This window comes from Aulonocara stuartgranti, assembly GCF_965226115.1.
Source record: "Aulonocara stuartgranti genome assembly, chromosome: 3".
NCBI lineage: Eukaryota > Metazoa > Chordata > Actinopteri > Cichliformes > Cichlidae > Aulonocara > Aulonocara stuartgranti.
Window position 1 is genome coordinate 25,021,027 of NC_138941.1, and position 18,742 is coordinate 25,039,768.

Consider the following 18,742-nt stretch of genomic DNA (forward strand, 5'->3'; position numbering starts at 1 on the left):
GCTTTGTGGCAGGTGAATCGGCAGTTATCTGGCTGGCATTCAAGCTCTAAAGCTTTTACCCAGGCCTTGCTTCCACCTCAAACTCCCAAGGTCAAGGTCCCAAGTACCTCTGGGAGCAGTCTGACCAGGCAGAGGAGGTAGAAGCTCAACATTATCTTAACTGACTTTGATTGCATGAACTTGGTCACCTCATTGTATTTTGTGTGATGCTCGAGCGGTCCAGGCTGATTTCCATCCTCTACATTGGCAGTATACACCTTATAGTAACTTTTTACTAGATGGCCACTGTGCAGCAGTCATACACTGCTCTTTACTTAGTAGCCATCAGTACTAACCTGTTTATCCTGTACTAACCTTCAGAGGATCTTCCTTTTAAATAATAAAGTCTACCTCAGTCTGCAGCCTTTTTCACAACATGAAAAAACAATGATTGACTTTTAGTTAGCAAAACACTGTGACAACAGTTGTACTGGATAATATTATACAAATTAAAGAGACATACACGTTATGGGAGTGATTTATTCCATGATGCAGGTTGAGTGCACTATGCTTCCTGAAAAGAACACAGTTGATTTTAATTGCAAAACCAAAAGATCGAACAGAACAGAGAAAAATGAAAGGATAGAGTCGTGGTTATAATTACACTGCTGTTTCACATATGCTGTGTACCATATGTGAAACTCCTTGACTACTACACTGGAACATCATAACTCCCATTTTCCCCTGTGTTTAAGGGGACATTGATACAAAGATGACACATCACTAGAAAACTAAACAAAAATATGAGCAGAATATGTACAAAAGATGAATCAAACCAGGAGGAGTGAACACGATCTGCTGCATCGAATACAAGATGGACCAAAGGGTGGTGACAAGACCTCTTGACACATCTGTAGACTTGTTCAGCTGCTGTCTGGTGCATTGTGACAGCAACTGCTCACATTAGTTCAATTAAAAAAAACATAAAATGACTGTCAAAAGGTAACAGAAACACTCATTTGTGTTTTACATGGGCTGGAAAAGAAAAACTGACAGTATATCAAAAATATCCATCTACATTGCTGTCACTGTGTAACTGTGAGCATCTTCATAAGACAAGAAAATTATTTCCAGTTAACAATAAAGACAGTGAAATATTCCATGACATTATAATGAAAATACCCAAAAATGTAAAGCAGGCAATGATGCTGAGGAAAGTGGAAACAGTGAGATGTTGTTCAAACCTGGGAAACTCTGTGGCAGGAAACTCCAGAAAAAGAGGGGTAAAAAAAGTGATGTATTTTGGTATTAGTGTAAAACACACACACAAAGGGATATTTACAAAGCGTAAATCACCGATCATATTTACACATTTAAAATGAACCAAACTTTTAAGGAGACGTGATTCCACCACAAGCTTTGCCTAATATAGGCTGATACAATAAAATATATCAACTACAGCTTCCCTCCAATGACGGCAACCTTTGTCTCCAGGGGGTCTGCTCTGACCCAGAAAGTGTTAGGACGGGGATGAGGACAAGGAGAAAGGGCTATACTGTTTCCAGAAATAACTAAATAACAGGAAATGTCACTGAGCAGATCTGCGTCTGCTGTTTCAGGCACCATGGGACAGACAAAGGTGAAACTGATCAGAAACATCACAGACCACACATCTGTAAATTTTGTTACTTTTAAACAGGAACACTTGGAGATGAATGTTTTTTTTCTTTTTCTTTTTGTTAAATAAACAAAGCTGTGTGTACATACAGTATATTCCAAAGAAGCTGAGCTGTAAGAGTACTTGTCAGTGGAGATTTCAAAAAGTGCAACACTGCCCTCTTGTGTTTGCATGTGTACACCCATCACATGCAAATTCACAAGGGTTTATATCACATCCTACATTCCATTGAGATTATTATTGCCATTGACGAGAGGAGCAGAATGATAACTGTGTGTGTGTGTGTGTGTGGGAGGGGGGGGGGGGGGGTGCAACAATAATGGAGGGGAACAATGCAAACTACGTTTAGTGCTCACAAATCATTTTAGCACACTAGTCTCTGGTGGTTTCAACTATCTCTCTGACTTTCAGTATCAGTGGAAACCAGTCTTGTGAGACATGCTTGCCGATTGTACCTGTGTTATCAGACAGACAGTGTACAGATGAGCCTTCAAACTGAGCCACTGGCCCTTGTGTCCAGGGTCTCCAGGGTTGGCACAAAAAAAGGGGTGATTACTGAATAGAGTCCCAACACCATGGTCAGCCACTTCCCCAAAATAATTAACACAATACCCAGAAGCAGGAGAGTGGAAGAGTCCATGGAAGAGTGAAGTGACCTGACAGAGGAGGAGGAGAGGGAAAATCTAAAGACGAGAGAAGGAAAAAGGCAGAGTGGAGTCCCTGTGCTCATTAGCCAGCTCGGCTCGCCTCAACTAGCTCTTCAGCATTGCCATGGTGGCCATCAGCTGGTCTGCTAACTGTGTAGCTCTCTGCAGTTCATGTTTAGGACCACACCCGAATGAGTGCCTGGTTTAAGAGATAAAAAACAATATGAGAGATGCTAAAGAGACATATAAAATATACATAAAACACATATGTAAGCCCACTTACAGTTATGTAAAAGTGTTATATATGACATAAAGCAATGTATAGTATTAGACGGTGTCCTGTGACATACAGTTCTGGCTCACGCATAACACCAAAACTTCCAAAATGCACCATTTCACAAAAAAGCAGAAAAAATAGTAAAGCACATAATTATATAATTACAATGTAATAATTAATTTGCCTTCTTGGATAGTAAACTTGATTTAATTCTATGGTTGATTAATTGTTTGAATAATTCTGGACTTCATTAAGAATTCCAGCGTGCTGGCTCAAAATTGGGTATAAAAACACAAATTACGTTTAAGTTTTTCCTTCAAAAATCATTAGTTGTTCCACATGCTCTAATCAGTAAAATTCCTATATATATTTCTTTATATTGTTACATAGAAGTCACAGGACCAAGTTGGCCAGTTGCAATTTGCTAATCTCAGTGTCTTTCTTAAGCACTCCTAGTAGACCAAACCCTCACAGGATCTACATGCTGACAGGGATTTTTATACAATTTGCTTTATTACATGAAACAGAGGTAAAAAAAAAAAATTTCTAATCTTATATAACAGAACACAATCAGGCTTTAAAATTAAGAATGATTTACTTTTGTCACAATGATAGTCGTGACAAAGATAGTTTAATATGTAAATATACAAAGAATGCACTTATTATTGTCAGGAAAGAAAAATGATTACTTTAATGGTGACCGCCATTAACAATCCACTATATCTATGATCACAAATCAATTCATTACCATCATAACCATAGCCATCATATTGTTTTGTTGTTGCACTGTATTTTATGAGAAACCTTGTCATAAAATTTATAGAAATTATTATATAGAGACATCAGGTCATGTATGATAAAATTAAAAGAATTTTGGCAAGTGTACAAGTATAACTCAGTAACACTAACATTTCCGATTCCTTAGGCATTATGTAGTGCAAAAATTACTGAATGTCATGCAATATGATTAGCTGTGCTTGTTGATGGCCATGAAATGCTATGTGACTACTTTAGAAGCAACGATAATAAACCTCAAAGAACTGCAATGGCAGTAAAAATAACAAAAAGGGGGAAGTCCTTCAGTACCTTGGTGTGTGTTAGCTGCTGGTGTTAGTGGCTTGGGTTTAGTAGCAGTGGTTAGTAGTAGTCCTTATTAGGGAACGGAAGGCGGGGCTACCTCCTGCGTTACCTAGAGTCTGTGAGTCCAGGTCGTCATCGATGTACTCCTCACCCTGGATGATTTGCTGGGTGTCCTCACTGTGATTGACAGGGCTGATCATCTCCTGCTCCTTTACACTGTGCATCTGGGCGTAGTTGTGGGTGCATGGAAGCTTCCTGAAAAACAATGGGGGATATGCATCCTCAGGCCTAAGCCAAGGACTGTGGGATTTGTTGTTTTTGTAAGACGGGGCTGTATAGTCTTCCATTGCGTTCTTTAAGTGACTTTTTGTGGATATTTGTGTTAGAGACACAAGGAGGTGCTGCTGGTGGGTTACTGATATGACAAGAAGCATGCACAATGTGAATTTGCATTCAACTGTTTAGGGTTGTATGACTTCAAACATCATGAGGTGTATGCAACCATCAGGGAATATGATATTTTTATTAAAATAGCTGGTGGTAGCTAAAGATACTGGACAGATGGATACATTTTAGTTCATGCACATCATTACAAAATTTCAATATTGTAGCAATCTAACTTAAGGGATGTTTCAATTTGTGTCACTTACTTTGGTATGGAACCTGAACATTTGATGGATTTCCACACTACCCACAATGGATTTTAAATAGTCAGGTTACAATTAAAATTCAGATTTTCAGCTTTAATTGAGGACGTTTAACAGAAGTATTACATTTATTGTGTAGGAGTTAAAGCCATGTTTAGACACAGTCCTTCATTTTCAGAGGCTTAGAAAATCCAGGGTGATTTCACCAGATGCTGTGTGGTGTATCTCTTGAGATACTCCACTTAGACTTTAGTTCAGCTGCCTTCAGTTACTGCTTGTAAGTGGGTCTCTCTGCATTCTGCTTAATTTATCATGGAATAATGAAAGAATAGCCCTCACCTAGCTTGTGAAGCTGAAAGTCTGCATTTCAATTACATCTTAATTGTTTCATTTACAATCCACTGCAGTGGTGCACAGAGGCAATATTACAAATATTATGTTACTGTACAAAACTACTGACTTTAGAGCTCACCTCATGAGTTTTTCTTTCAACGTTTGATTTCCATTCTTTGTCAGGTTTTTTTGTGCCTACGTCGTTAAGGTGACAGCACTGTAAAATACATGACTCACCTTTTGAACTTATAGAGGATAAAGGCGCCAGTAGCAATAAGACCAATGAGGAAAATGACAGCTAGAGTCCAAACACCGGCACTTCCAGCTGCTCCATGGTAGCCTGGATTGATGAGCACACAGTAAAGAATGCATCACATTTCTACAATCAAAGGACAAAAGGTGAAAACACAGCAGAGCACAACACCAACAGACCCGGATGCAGGAAAAAGAAAGGCCCAGGAGTCAAACCAAAGACTAAGCTGGTGATGCTAATTGCATTTATAGAGAAAGCAGGTATATTATTTATCAACGCACCATTCTCTGCCTCTGTAACTGTTGAGTCTTTAGTAATATAACCTAGTTCTTGGAAATAAACCAATAGGATGCAATTATCATTTAAAATACTGTATACATTTACAAACTTCACTTAATATGTACTGAAGTGCAAAATACATGTACCAAAATATACCTGCATTTGGGTCAGCTAGCATCACGAGCACCTGTAGGCCTCCTCGTATCACAAAGCTGACGTTGTTGTCGTTGAAGACCTGAATGATGGCTGGAATACGCTAAAGATGAGATTAAGTGTATTAAATGTAACTGATGTTACTTATAAAAAACAAACTTGCTAGTCTGTGTCTCCACAGAGTAAAACATGCCACCACCCGTGTTCAGGCATTGGATATGTTTATTATCAGTGATCACATACCTTATCTACAAACAAGCTTCTCTTGGCTGGTTTGGTGTCCAGTGGGAGAACATACAGGTTGGCAGAGGTGGGGAGACCTGGTTTGACCACAGTAACTAGGGAATTCTGAGGTACACCTGTAATCTGGGGCCACAAGATGAAAATGCCAGTCATGTCTTAAATCTGCACTAATCCAATAACTGTATAATTCATATCCTACAGTGTTTAGTGTTAATCAGCAAAGGTTAGCATGCTAACTATGATTATATTATTATTATGTGATTATAACATGGACTATCATTATCTAACAGTAATACTTTTATGTTTTGTATTTTTATAGGAGTACCAGACATTAGACTGGACTGTGCGCTATGAAAAGACAAGAAGTTAGGTTGCGTGACACTACCATCCATTCTCTTTAAAGACCTACCTTAGCCAGTATTTTGGTGACCACCTGGCCAATGTCATCTCTCCACTCTGGGATATTTGGATTGAATCTGTCTAGGTTTCTGCTGAAGCTCAGAGGGATGACTTGGAAGTTATCTGCAGGAGCAGTCAACAAGCATCATGGCTATGATTTAAATTGATCAAATAAAACCTAAAATATTATTTTAGCAAATAAATAAAATTAAAAAGAAATTGCAAATACCTACACATTACGCTGTTTGGACTGATGTGTAACACCTTGGTGGGAACATATGTGGTAAAGAAATCAGTCTGCCTATCCATATGTGTATTTTTTTGCATGAACTAATAGAAGTAGTGTAGCTTGTTGAGAAGCAGCATTTCAAATATGTATAAAACTGTGTACAAAAATCACAAAATAATTTGAGCAACATAATGAAACCAAAGCAAAAAGCTAGTTAAAATGTACTTGAGTTCAGACAGTAAAAAAATCCGAGTTAAACTAAAATAAACTCCCTCTATCTTCAAATATTAAAGCTTGCTTATAAATAAAACAAGCACATCTCTTTGTCAAATGAATTCTAACTTGCTAACTCTGATACACCAGCAATAAAATCATGAGATCATACAATATTTTCCAAAGATGGAAAAATGTCAATTCAATTTTATTTGTACAGCGCCAAATCTCAACAACAGTCACCTCAAGGCGTTTTATATTGTAAGGCAGACCCTACAATAACAGGCAGCAAATTTGTCTCTGTTTGTCTCAGTGACTCTTAGACCAGGAATAGCTTTTAAGTTTTGACTTTACTATCCGAACTCTGACTGAAAAATTTAAGAATGTTGAAAGCTCACTCTCAACAGTAGAAGCCGAGATGTGGTTGAAAGCTATGAGAAAAAGCCTACAGTAGGACAAAGATCTGAATTCAATTTTTTTCAGATTTTTCTTAACTACCTTATCCAAAAGAAAGAATGAACATGTGCATTAAATTTAAGCTAACAGCATTGTTTATGTTAGCAAGAATGAATGACCTCTCTGCACTGAAACATACTTGTTATTACAGTTTTTCTCGATTGCTTAAACACTATCTTTTGAACTCAAATTTCAAAACCATAATGCTATTTTTCAAAAAGCACACCCATTTCCCTGAACTATAAACACAGGGGAATTTAGTGCAGGGAAATACCCTGCTTTAATACATGAGTCAGATTTGGTGAACTGTTATTGGAAAACTGTACACACAAATCCCTTTGATTTTCAGTGCTTACGCCATGTAGTCATTTTGAAAGCACTAGCATTCAATGATGTTGACTTAAGTCAGCACAGCTTGAACTCAATTAGTGGAAACACTAAGAGTCAAAATGTATCACACACCAATCAGAAACTTTGAGGGCCAAAGTCAGCTCATCCGGGTCTGAAAGGTCGAGGAGGAGGAGGCGAAGGAGGTCTAGGACATCAGGGAAGAGGAGGTGGAGGAGGAGGAGGCAGAGGAGAAGGAGGTCTAGGACAACAGCGACAAGGAAGGGGAAGAGCTAGGGCAAGGAGACAAGCGGTCTTGGATGAATTTCGAGCCACTTTAGTTGACTGTGTCCTTGTTTATGGTATGACTATGAGGGAGGCTGGGCAACGAGTACAGCCAAATTTGAGTCACTTCACTGTTGCCTCCATCATCAGAACCTTCAGGGAGGAAAACAGGTAGGTGTAAGACTGTTCTGTACAGTAACTTCAGTAACTTTTGAGTTACTGAACTCAAGTTTTTTGAGTTTCAGTATGTTTCCATTTTTGTCCTGAAAAAGGTTATTTGACAGTTACAGTAAATGAGTGCTTCTATTTTTTTGTAGGACACAGAGGGGACCACCTGGTGGAGGCCGGTTAAATTGTCAGAGGAGCAAGAGAGGGAGCTTGTAAACATGGAAGATGCCACTAATGTAATCCCCCTGCGAGGAGGAGATTGATTGAGGATGATCATAATTTTCGAGGGATAAATGCCATTAGCCTCTCCATATTGACCACATCCTCCGAAAGAACCAATTCCAGATGAAACTGGCATAGATTGGTTCTTTTGAATGATAGTCTGAAAGAGTGAAAAACCAACAAGTGAGTTCTGATATTGTATGAAGTATTGTGTTACATCACAGCATGATAGTTTATGCTGCCATTTGTGCACTCTTAAACTGTGGTTCAGGGTAACTCTATTGTGTTAGTCAGGTTTTAACCTGACCAAAAGGAGACGCATTGGTTGTGTCTTTTGTCTTCATCATGTGAAAAGGTTTTTGAGGGGAAGAACCACAAGCAACATGACTTGCCAGTTCTGGAAATATTGTTTTTAATTTATTGCACCAATGTGTAAGACTATGTTGTAGTGTGTGTGTTTGAGGCCTTGTGTGTTATGTCTGTGGGCAAAATTTGTTTTTTCAGCAAGTGAATGGTTTTGAGTGTAGAGCTTCATTTTGACCTGAAAATACGATGTTTGGGAAATTGGGTGAGACGTTATGGATTTGTGTTTACTGTTTTGAGAATACGAGGCATAGTTTCGAGAAATGTGTTTAACCACTCGAAAAAAATACTGTAATCTCTGGCTCACTTCCACAACATGTCTTTGATCCTGTCCTCCTTCTCTCTCCCCAACCAATCGTGGCAGATAACCGCCCCACCCTGAGCGAGCAAGCAAGGGGGTCATATGGGGTTGGGTTTTTCTGACAATAGTGCCTTGAAATGACTGTTGTTGTGATTTGCCGCTGTATAAATAAAATTGAATTGAAGAATTGAATTAAAATGAATATTGTAATTCTATTTTGGCCAACAGACAAATGTAACTTTCTCAGAACCTTTGATATAATAACCTCTTTCTCTTCACCTCTTAGCACATACAAACATACGTTACCGTAAACTCGGACAGTTCTTGTGTCCTGCACCATGGATCGGCTGTTTGTGGCCTGTACCGTGACTGAGACTTTGCCTGTTCCTGGGAAACGAGTCAGAAGGTTGTTCTGCAGAGTCAGGATGGGCTGCAGGAAAAATTCACAGTATTAGTGATAAAAACATGTGGAACATCTGGAAAAACAAAAAAATGGAGGTCTGGAGGTCAGAAATATTCAGAACATTTTTGGGTTTATTTAATAAACCTATGCAATATGAAACCTGCTGTGCATAATAAATTTTGAGACTATTTTAATTCATTGCTATAGTCACTGGGCCACAAATTTGCTCATAGCTTAAATTAAAATTGGTATTGCAATTGTTCCAAGCGAGGAACCCTAACAAGAAACCCCCCATATTGTACTCTGGGTCCAGCAACCTACTGCCTTCTTGCAAGAAGGCAGTGCACAATGTAACTAGTTAATACTTAGCAGCTACACAAATTTTGGTCTCTTTGTCACTGTAAAAAGAAACTGAAAAGTTTATACATATCAGAACATAATAAAAATCATCTGTTCTTTACCAGGTCTTAAAATTAAATAAATAAAACTTCAGGCAAAGTACAAAACATTTCCTATAATGCTGTGTCATTGTTTATTGAACAAAACCTTATCCAAAATGCACAATCAGAGTGTCAAATTTAAGTACACCCTTACTAGTTCCTTGGGAATTAAAAAGATAAGTAGCCACGGGGGGCTGCAAATTAAATGCACGTCATTAATTTAATTCGGGAACCCAACCACGGCCACAAAATCAGATTTTTTTGGCAGTTTTCTGGTCTGGAGGAAGAAGTGGAATAAATTCAAGACATTCTTCCTAGTAGTAGAGATCTTGGGAAATTCACCCCAAGGTTACAGTGCAATGCTCAGAGAAAGTGCAAAAACCACCAAAACAACCAACCAAGCAAAAAAAACAATCCAAGAACTACATCTCAGACTCTACAGGCCTCAGCTACCATGTTAAATTCAAGATTTAGAAAAAGACTGAACAAGTACAGTGTGTCTGGAAGGGTTCCCAGGAGAAAGCCTCTTTCTAGAAAGAACACAGCAGCACTCATTATCTTTGCAAAATTTTATCTGAACAAACTACAACACTTCAGCAACTGTGTTTTTTGGACATATGTGACTAAAGTGCATATGTTTGGCCATAATGCATAATACATAAAAACCAAACATTTCAGCACAAACACCTCATACCAATTGTCAAACCCAGTTGACAATTAGGTGATTCTTTGGGCTCATTATACAGCAACTTGGCTTAGGCACCATGTAGTCTGCTGCTGCTATTATTTATTATTGTTTGCTGGGTTTTTTGTTGTTGCTACGGTATTTAAACGTAGAATGGGAGGCAGAGCCTTCAGCTTGCAGGTCCCTCTTCTATGGAACCAGCTCTCAGTTTAGATCAGTCTTAGAGATTTCTTTTTTTGATGAAGTTTTAGTTTAGTTTCCAGCATCAGGCCTAAAGTGCTGGGGAGTGCTTCTCATGACACACTGTTTCTTCCTCTTAATCACCACTTTTCACGTTTGTTTGTACACCACTCTGTATTCAATCCTTAGTTACTTAGCTGAACTAACGCAATTTTAATGGAATTCCACAGATTTTACAGTTAGAAATGAATTTATAAATGAATGACAATTGAAGTTTTTCCTTTACCTGCATGCTGTCTCCTATCCACCAGTAAAAGACAGTCAGGTTGGCCTCACTGGGAAGGACAGTAGCAGTGAGATTGACCTCATGGTTTCTCCCAGCAATGGGAACCACTTCTAGGTGTACTTCCTGTAGTGGGGCTACAAGAAATGAAATTCTATTAAAATAATAAGAAAGGGTCAGACTCTACAGGCCTCAGCTACCATGTTAAATATTAAAGTTCGTGTCAGTAGAATTAGAACATTTCTAACTGACAAATAAGAAGTGAAAAATGAAGTGAGATTCAGAACGGTCTCCACCATATTTGGCAAAGCTAGACAGATATGAGAGGAGCGAACCAACTGGCAAAAGATGATTTCATCACGTTTTTTCCCTGCTAGGTATTAATAGAAATTCAGGACAAATGAGTATAGATGTTTGTGACAGGCAGTGTGAGCTTCAGTGATGAGACATCAGCAAAAACTCCACCTCCAAGAAAGAAAATACATTTTAGAGGCTGTCTAATTAAAAGACAAGGAAGTTCACCAGGAAACCCAACCTGTGACCTGGATGTACATGGTAGCCTCATCGTGTCCAGCCATATTCTCAGCCTTCACTTTGACCTTGTAAATGCCTGGATTTTCATAACGGTGCTGGATGGGTTCATCAGTCACAGTCAGGTTCTGGTAAATTGTCCGTACCCCATCACCAAGATCCACCTGATACTTGGTGCTGCTGGTGTCACCCTGTTAAAGAAAGATAATGTTCAACAAACTGAAACTGAATAAATGAGGAAAAAGTAAAAAGAAAACAACTTTTGTCCTACCTGCTCCTGGTGGACAGTGAATGTGATGTCATCCCCAGGTGCCACAGCCAGCATCTGCCCTTTTATGCCAACTCGTAATCCTTTAGGCGCGAGCAGGGGGCAGCTGTGCTTTTTAGAGCTCTGCTGCTTGTTTGGCTCCCCTTCACATGAGTTAGATATCATCTTCCTGTAGCTGAAACACAGCAGAGGACAGAGTGTGAAGTCAGGCGTGCACTCTTACTGAAAGCAAGATTAGAGAGTGAATAACAATGCTGGTAGGTGTGAACTTGAGACAGAGCTGGAGCTGGGTTGGAGAAAACGTAAAATCAACAAGAACAGACCCAGTGCTGGACATGTAGGTCTGTCCTAGGTGGCAGTCTTCAGGTGGTGAATCTGGATCATACCAGAAGTCAGCAATGCAGCGGTCAGTTTCCATGTGTGATTGCTCGAATCCATAATCACTACAAAGACATTTCAGCATCATAAAAATTAATAACTGTTCACTAAGCAAGAAAGTTATGCTGGTCTGAGCAAATACTTGAAAAAGTAAAGGCCTCAAAGATAACACAGCATGAAGTACATTTATATGGATACACCGTAATAACATGGGAATGGTTGGTGATATTAAAGTCCTGTTTGTGGCACATTAGTATATGTGAAGGGGCAAACTCCTCGAGGTGGGTGGTGACCATGGTGGCCATTTAGAAGTCGGCCATCTTGGATACAACTTTTGTTTTTTCAATAGGCCATGTGACACATCAAACTTATTGGTAATGTCACAAGAAAAACAATGGTGTGCTTGGTTTCCACGTAACTTTATTCTTTCATGAGTTATTTACAAGTTTCTCTTTGTTCACAGTCATTGACATGTCGAAGAGGTTAACACGTGAGGAGCGGATCGAAATTGTGTTGATATCTGGTGAACGCAGTAACCGGGTCATTGCAGCAGATTTCAATGCAAGACACCCTACGGGACCACCCATCTCCCATGCTACAGTCAGCAAACTGCTTGCTAAGTTTCGTGATTTTTGCCAAAATGTGGACGCAAGCAAACTGTTACTAATGAAGAAACATCAGTGGCTGTCCTAGCTTCATTCAGCAAGAGCCCACAGCGTAGCACTCACCGCATCTCACTGGAGAGTGGCATTAGTTGAACATCCCTTCGGCGGATATTAGCTTCTCACAAACGGCACCCTTACAAAATCCAGCTACTGCAGCATCTCAACGAGGATGACCCAGATCGGCGCACAGAATTTGCAGAATGGGCAAAACAAAAACTGGAACAGGACCCTCAGTTCACGCAGAAGATTTTGTTCAGAGATGAGGCAAACTTTTATGTGAATGGTGAAGTTAACAAACAAAACCACCGCTATTGGTCTGACACTAACCCATATTGGATGGATCCCTCCAAGACTGTTGGACCAACAAAAGTGATGGTTTGGTGTGGTATATGGGGTACAACGATAGTGGGTCCATTCTTCATCAATGGAAACCTCAAGGCCACTGGATATTTGAAATTGCTACATGATGATGTGTTTCCCTCTTTGTGCACTGAAGCTGGCATGTTCCCTGAGTTTTTCCAGCAAGATGGTGCTCCACCACATTATGGGTGCCAGGTCCGAGCATTCCTAGATGAACAGTTTCCTGGAAAGTGGATTGGTCGTGGTGGCCCGAAGGTCTCCCGATCTGACCCCCTTAGACTTTTATCTTTGGCGCCATCTGAAGGCAATTGAAGATACGAGATGTGAAGCACCTGAAACTACGGATACTGGATGCCTGTGCTGGCATTTCTCCTGTGGTGTTGCTATCAGTGTGTGAAAAGTGGGAGAAGAAGGTTGCATTGACAATCTAACACAATGCAGCACATTGAACACATTTTATAAGTGGTCAGAAACTTGTAAGTAACTCATGAAAGAATAAAGTTACATTGAAACCAAGCACACCATTGTTTTTCTTGTGACATTACCAATAAGTTTGATGTGTCACATGGCCCTCTTCCTATTGAAAAAACAAAAGTTGTATCCAAGATGGCCGACTTCTAAACGGCCACCATGGTCACCACCCACTTACACACCTGACACAAATACTAATGTGCCACAAACAGGACTTTAATATCACCAACCATTCCCAAGTTATTATGGTGTTTTCCATATAAATGGCCCACCCTGTAGTGTGCACAGTGTCCTTTATTTGCATTTATAAACAATACATTTGCTTTTGTTTCCGCATTCTACTTTCAGATACAATAATAGAGGAAATATGATGTAATCTGAAACCAGTTCAGTGCATATTTACCAGTTGTAGTCTTTCTCAGTACACTGGCAGGGTTTGTTGGTCAGAGCTGATGTGTAGCTTTTTCCTTTTATGCAGAATGCAGTGTCCTTCCTCTTCCTGAACGTCCGCTCCTGGCCCATAATGCACTTTTCCTCCTAAGGGTGATAAAATCCATGTGCACACTCTGTAGCCACTTATATGTTTGTACAATCTGATACAACCAAACACAGCTCGAGAGCCATGACCTTAGAAATAGATAATTTCCCTTGGAAACTTCAAAAAGCTAGAATCTATAACACAGCTTAAATCATGTGAATGTGCTGCATTTCTGTGTGAGTCCATGTGCATTACCTTCTGATCTGTGAACTGCCAGGAGTCATAATCAGACTCAGTGCACTGACGGGGAAAAGACTGCCTAAAGTCCACTTTCACCAGCTCCCAGTCTGACCTATAGCTGATGTGGCCAAACACACTGCAAGAAAACACACACACACACACGCAGTATAACGAAAAAAGCCCTTTTTTGTCGGCACAAAGGAAAGTCTGAACATCAGGCTTTTTTCATTTTTTAGCATCAACACCTAAATGGTAAAGACAGGATATTTCCTTAATGTTCTGCTTGTTTGATAAAACATTAACAACGTTCTTGCTTCCAGCTGTTTGTTAGATTCTTTCCTCTGTGTTTCCTCAGAGTCACTGAGTTGCACTCACTTACACACCTGACACAAACAGCAGCAACTTCATTAATTATTCTAAGACTGGTAATTCACAACATGTGCTTTTCTAAAACACAGAGTGGCAGTTTTAAAATGTAAGTATTTATTTTACAGCATTATTGTGGCATTATTGTGTATGATGCAAGGGGCAACACTGAGATAATCTTTACCTAAACCATCTTGCAGCTTTACAAATGGATTGTATCTCTATTGGAAATGTAGCTCAAGTGATAAAGCCTTTTAGCAAAGTCACAGTTCCCCATCCTTTCCACTAGATGGTGGTGTTCTACAGGAAATCACAGGTGATGCGCCATATTCCCATTACTGAACTCAGCTGTTTAATCTGTGTGTGTCTGTTAGAACATTTTTAAGCATACTGATGTGACTCAAATCAGTCACTCTGACATATGTTATTGGCTTGCAATCACTTCGTTGGAGTGCCGCGCAAGCAAGACTAATGTTGTCTTTACCAGCGTCGTTAAAAGGTAGTGACAGATGTCTCGGCTGCAGATTCACATATGCTGATGTTCCACTTTTTACCTCTGTTGTTCTTCTTGCTCTTACTTGTTTGATTTGGTCAAATACGGATTATCCTGCTTCTTAAATTTGGAGGATTTTTAAAGCAATTATCTGATTTAAAATTATTCCATGCTGTGTGGTACAGACTGTCAAAAAAGTTTGGATTTCAGTTTTGCTAAGGTAAAATTTGAAGTCTTATTTAGTAACAATTAGCAGGATCTGTGCTAATATTAGCTGATAGCTTACGACATCACCCTCCTGATCAAATATGGTAACCTCTGACTCCAAAATAACGACATGGCAGCTGCCCAAAAATACTTATCTTGAGTCTTTAATCTAATAAGTAGCTACAAACTGTCTATCTTTGTATACAGTCTATGATCACAATACGCCAATTTCAAAATTCTGAAAACCACCTATGGAGGACAAGGAGAAGATCCTGCCTTAGTAATGTGGATGAACGCATGTTTAACATTTCCATCCGTGAGTCTTATCTAGATTTTGTAAACAACATTTTGCTGGGTCACTGCAAACCTTTCAGTGTACTTCAGTGTAAAAATGTTTATTGCTTTATTTGTGTATTAATTCCCACCAGCTGTGGAGTTAATTTAGTTATTTCTTTGTCTACTTTTGAATGGGCGCTCCAGAGCATTAACACTTCTGTTAGTGGACAAACAACAGTCCAATCAGCTCAGTGAACACAAATCAAAACTTATTAACAGCTCCCTTTGTTAAACAAACAGAGCTAAGTAGGAGAAAACACATGTTTGTACATTGTTTTCAGGAGAGTTTTGTTGCAGAATGTGATTAGATACAAACCAGTGATGTGGTTTTCTATTATGTTTCTTACAAGTGGTTTAGAAGCAGCAGAATGAGGTGATTTCATGATCTCACAAAGCAGTATGTGCAGTAGAAACCTGCCTGTGCTGTCCTGATATTTGACTGGGTGTTATTAGTATGAGTGGTGGACGAGCTCTACTCCCCACCTGTCCTTGGTGCTAAGTCACTGTTCAAAGACTTCATTACGGGATGGCAGCCTCCGCCATCAAAAATCGAAACTCCGTGGCAAGGATATAGACCCTGGCTAATCTATCAGACATGAGCTGCCCTCAACACCCTTCCTTGGCCGCCGACCCTATCTCGCTGGAGTCAGTTGGATGGCACATATATATGTGTGTGTGTGTGTGTGTGTGTGTGTGTGTGTGTGTGTGTGTGTGTGTGTGTGTGTGTGTGCGTGTGTGCGTCTGAGTGTGTCTCAGCCCAGAGGCTGTGTGCCTGACATCTCTGATAATGGTGAGTGAGCTTGAATGTTCGATCTCTCCTCCTCATGTGTGTGTGCCTGCGCGTGTATCTGTGCGTGTGTGTGACAATCTCTTTGCCCTTCTCAGCAGATTACTGCTAGGAGTGAGTCTTATCTGTGTGCCAAGGTCTGGAGTCTAAGATGATGTGACAAGTGTCACTCCTGCTAACTTAGAGATGGAGAGATTTGGAGAGAGCGAGTGAGAGAGAGAGAGAGAGCAAGCAAGAGAAGACAGACTTTACGCCTAAAAAGATATGAACGCCTGACATCTGCACCTAAAGCTACCTGCAGTTGATATTCAGTACTCATAGAGTGAGAAGCCAAAGAAATCGAAAACTGTAGTGGTACCAGTTTTCAAGAACAAAAGAGTTATAGTAATTACAGACTGATGAAGATGATAGCGATAAGCTATGAATCTGTTGATGGTAGATGTAATATTTTCTTTGAAAGTGCTGATCAGGAAGTACAGAAAAGGTCAGAAGGTTTTGCAAAATGCTTTTGAGGATTTCGAGAAACAATATGATAGGTTGCCAAACTCTATGCTACAGCATTAGGAAGTCAGGATTGGCAGAAATGTACGTGAGGCCAGGACATGAATGAGGACAGGGAGACAGGTGGAATTACAAACAGGTACTGGCTTTGACCCCCTTCTTGTTTACAACAGTGATAGACAAGCTGACAGATGCAATCAGGCAGGAGTCTTTGTGGATAAAGATGTTCACAGTTAACACTGTGATTGTGTAGGGAGGAGTAGGTGGGAGAGCCTGGAAAGGTGGAGGGATACGTTGGAGAGAAGAGGAGTGAAAGTCAGAAGAAGCAATGTGAATGAGAAAGAGTGACAATACAAGGAGCAGAGGTAGTGAAGATGGACAGTTTCAACTAATATGAGGCTGATGCTCAAATTTTTGTTGGGAGAGACCACATGGACAGTATTAGAAATTAGTATATCAGAGAGACGGCTCAGGTTGAGTACTTTGAAGACAATGTTAGAGAGGCAAATAATGAGATAGTAAAGAGTTTGGACAAATAATGCTGTATATCAAGCTGCCAGGCAGAAGAAAATAAGAGCAATCACAGAGGAGGTCCATGGACCTAGTGAAGGAGGACAAGCAGAGCGTTAGTGTAAAAGATGAGGATGCAGGGGATATGGTGAGACAGAGGAAGGTGATTAGGCTGTGTTAGAGTGTAAAGGTTCTCAGGCCTTGGTTTAGCTCACTGGGATGAGCAGGCGCCCATAGGCCGTTTGGCTGAGAGTGGCAAATCCGAATCTGAATCCGACCCCTGTTCATACAATACTGTCTTTCAAGCTGTATATAAAGAAATGAGGGCTTATGGCTCAAGACTTATGCACAGCACCGTAGACGCTAACTAAGCTGCCTGTACTGCTGTACTAGTCTAAGCCTGCTCAGGATGCGTTCACAAATACTTAGCAGACTATGGGAGTAATATGTCAGCAGGTGAGTATGTAGGGGTCCTCTGCTCCCATCATTCTCTGCTTTAATGTGAAACTGAAGAGAAACTAGGTGCCACTCTCCAAAAAGGGGGACTGCTTTATTGGAAAAGAAAAATGAGCTCCTTTAAATGTACTCTATTACCCGGTAGACCTTTCAGACAACTTATTAAAAACGTATACGAGTACAGGAAGAGTTAAGGATACAATAAAAGGTAAATTGTAGGAGATGTAAGGTATTTAAATTCTTCTCCACAATGCTGAATAGATATGGAATATGAGAGAATATATTGTCAGCTACATAAAGGAAAGTTTGAATTTGTATTTTTTTAAAAGGCACCTAAAATTTCAGACCCTTTTCAGTTAATTTAACTGAACAGTGTGTTTTATCATTCTGGCAGAAGCACTGAAATTGAAATTTTCACTCACGTCATGACCAGGGTCTCATCTCCTGGCTCACTCAGAAGTCCATCGACGAACACGGAGGTGCTTGTAAAGTTGTGAATGTTCCACGTCCGTCCTTCATCAATACTGAACCTGTGGGAAAGGATGAAGTGTTCAGAATCACCAAGACAGAAGCAGAGTCTCATGAAACTGTCTTCAGATATAACAAAAGAGCCTTGCCCTGATGTCAGCAAATGAAATCTTAAATAACAATCAAAATACTAGAAATCAACATTAGACTTATCATTTGGTACTTCTAATGTTGATTTCATTTGGTACTTAATGAATTTAGATTATGTTGCCCTTTATACCGTCTGTCTAAAACCTGCGTGATTAGCACAACTAGCTAAATGCTGAATACCTAGTGCATCCTAGAAAACTGGTGTATCCACTTCATGGTGTAATTTCAGTTTATTTTCAGTACAGTTTCTCACATTGTCCCTCTGTTTGGTTCAGAAAGCTATCAGATGTTAAGGTAACTTTTTCAGCTCATAGCTAGCTTGTAGCTATTGTTTGCCATTGTTTACGGGCCTGGCAGACTCACTGAAATTATTAGTTCTTTAAACCAACTGCAATATGGATAAAATTATTTATCAGATACTAAATTTTATGTACCGTTAGAATCAATACAGAGCACATGTACTGTTTTATATTTGAAATGTAGCTCTGTTAAAACATTTCTGAATTAAAAGTATTATTGTCTTTTGAGATAAAAACAACTAAGATTTGTGTAAT

General features: G+C 39.7%; 1 protein-coding gene across 10 annotated transcripts in view; it reads right to left on the reverse strand.

Moving 5' to 3' along the window:
* Nucleotides 1-501: 501 nt before the first annotated feature.
* sorcs2 (sortilin-related VPS10 domain containing receptor 2) overlaps nucleotides 502-18,742 on the reverse strand; it is a 407,562-nt gene continuing 389,321 nt past the window's right edge. For 6 of the 10 annotated variants that reach the window (XM_082510974.1, XM_082510972.1, XM_082510973.1 and 3 more), the window contains 14 exons: nucleotides 17,993-18,100; nucleotides 13,930-14,050; nucleotides 13,600-13,733; nucleotides 11,646-11,765; nucleotides 11,326-11,497; nucleotides 11,059-11,245; nucleotides 10,527-10,660; nucleotides 8,839-8,962; nucleotides 5,979-6,091; nucleotides 5,570-5,692; nucleotides 5,330-5,429; nucleotides 4,879-4,981; nucleotides 3,668-3,961; nucleotides 502-2,503 (listed from right to left, as the gene is read on the reverse strand). In XM_082510974.1, coding sequence (XP_082367100.1) covers nucleotides 3,706-3,961; nucleotides 4,879-4,981; nucleotides 5,330-5,429; nucleotides 5,570-5,692; nucleotides 5,979-6,091; nucleotides 8,839-8,962; nucleotides 10,527-10,660; nucleotides 11,059-11,245; nucleotides 11,326-11,497; nucleotides 11,646-11,765; nucleotides 13,600-13,733; nucleotides 13,930-14,050; nucleotides 17,993-18,100 — 1,795 coding nt within the window. In that variant the 3' untranslated portion in view covers nucleotides 502-2,503; nucleotides 3,668-3,705. The remainder of the gene's footprint in view (nucleotides 2,504-3,667; nucleotides 3,962-4,878; nucleotides 4,982-5,329; nucleotides 5,430-5,569; nucleotides 5,693-5,978; nucleotides 6,092-8,838; nucleotides 8,963-10,526; nucleotides 10,661-11,058; nucleotides 11,246-11,325; nucleotides 11,498-11,645; nucleotides 11,766-13,599; nucleotides 13,734-13,929; nucleotides 14,051-17,992; nucleotides 18,101-18,742) is intronic. The other 4 variants (XM_082510970.1, XM_082510967.1, XM_082510969.1 and 1 more) reach the window with 4 other exon arrangements.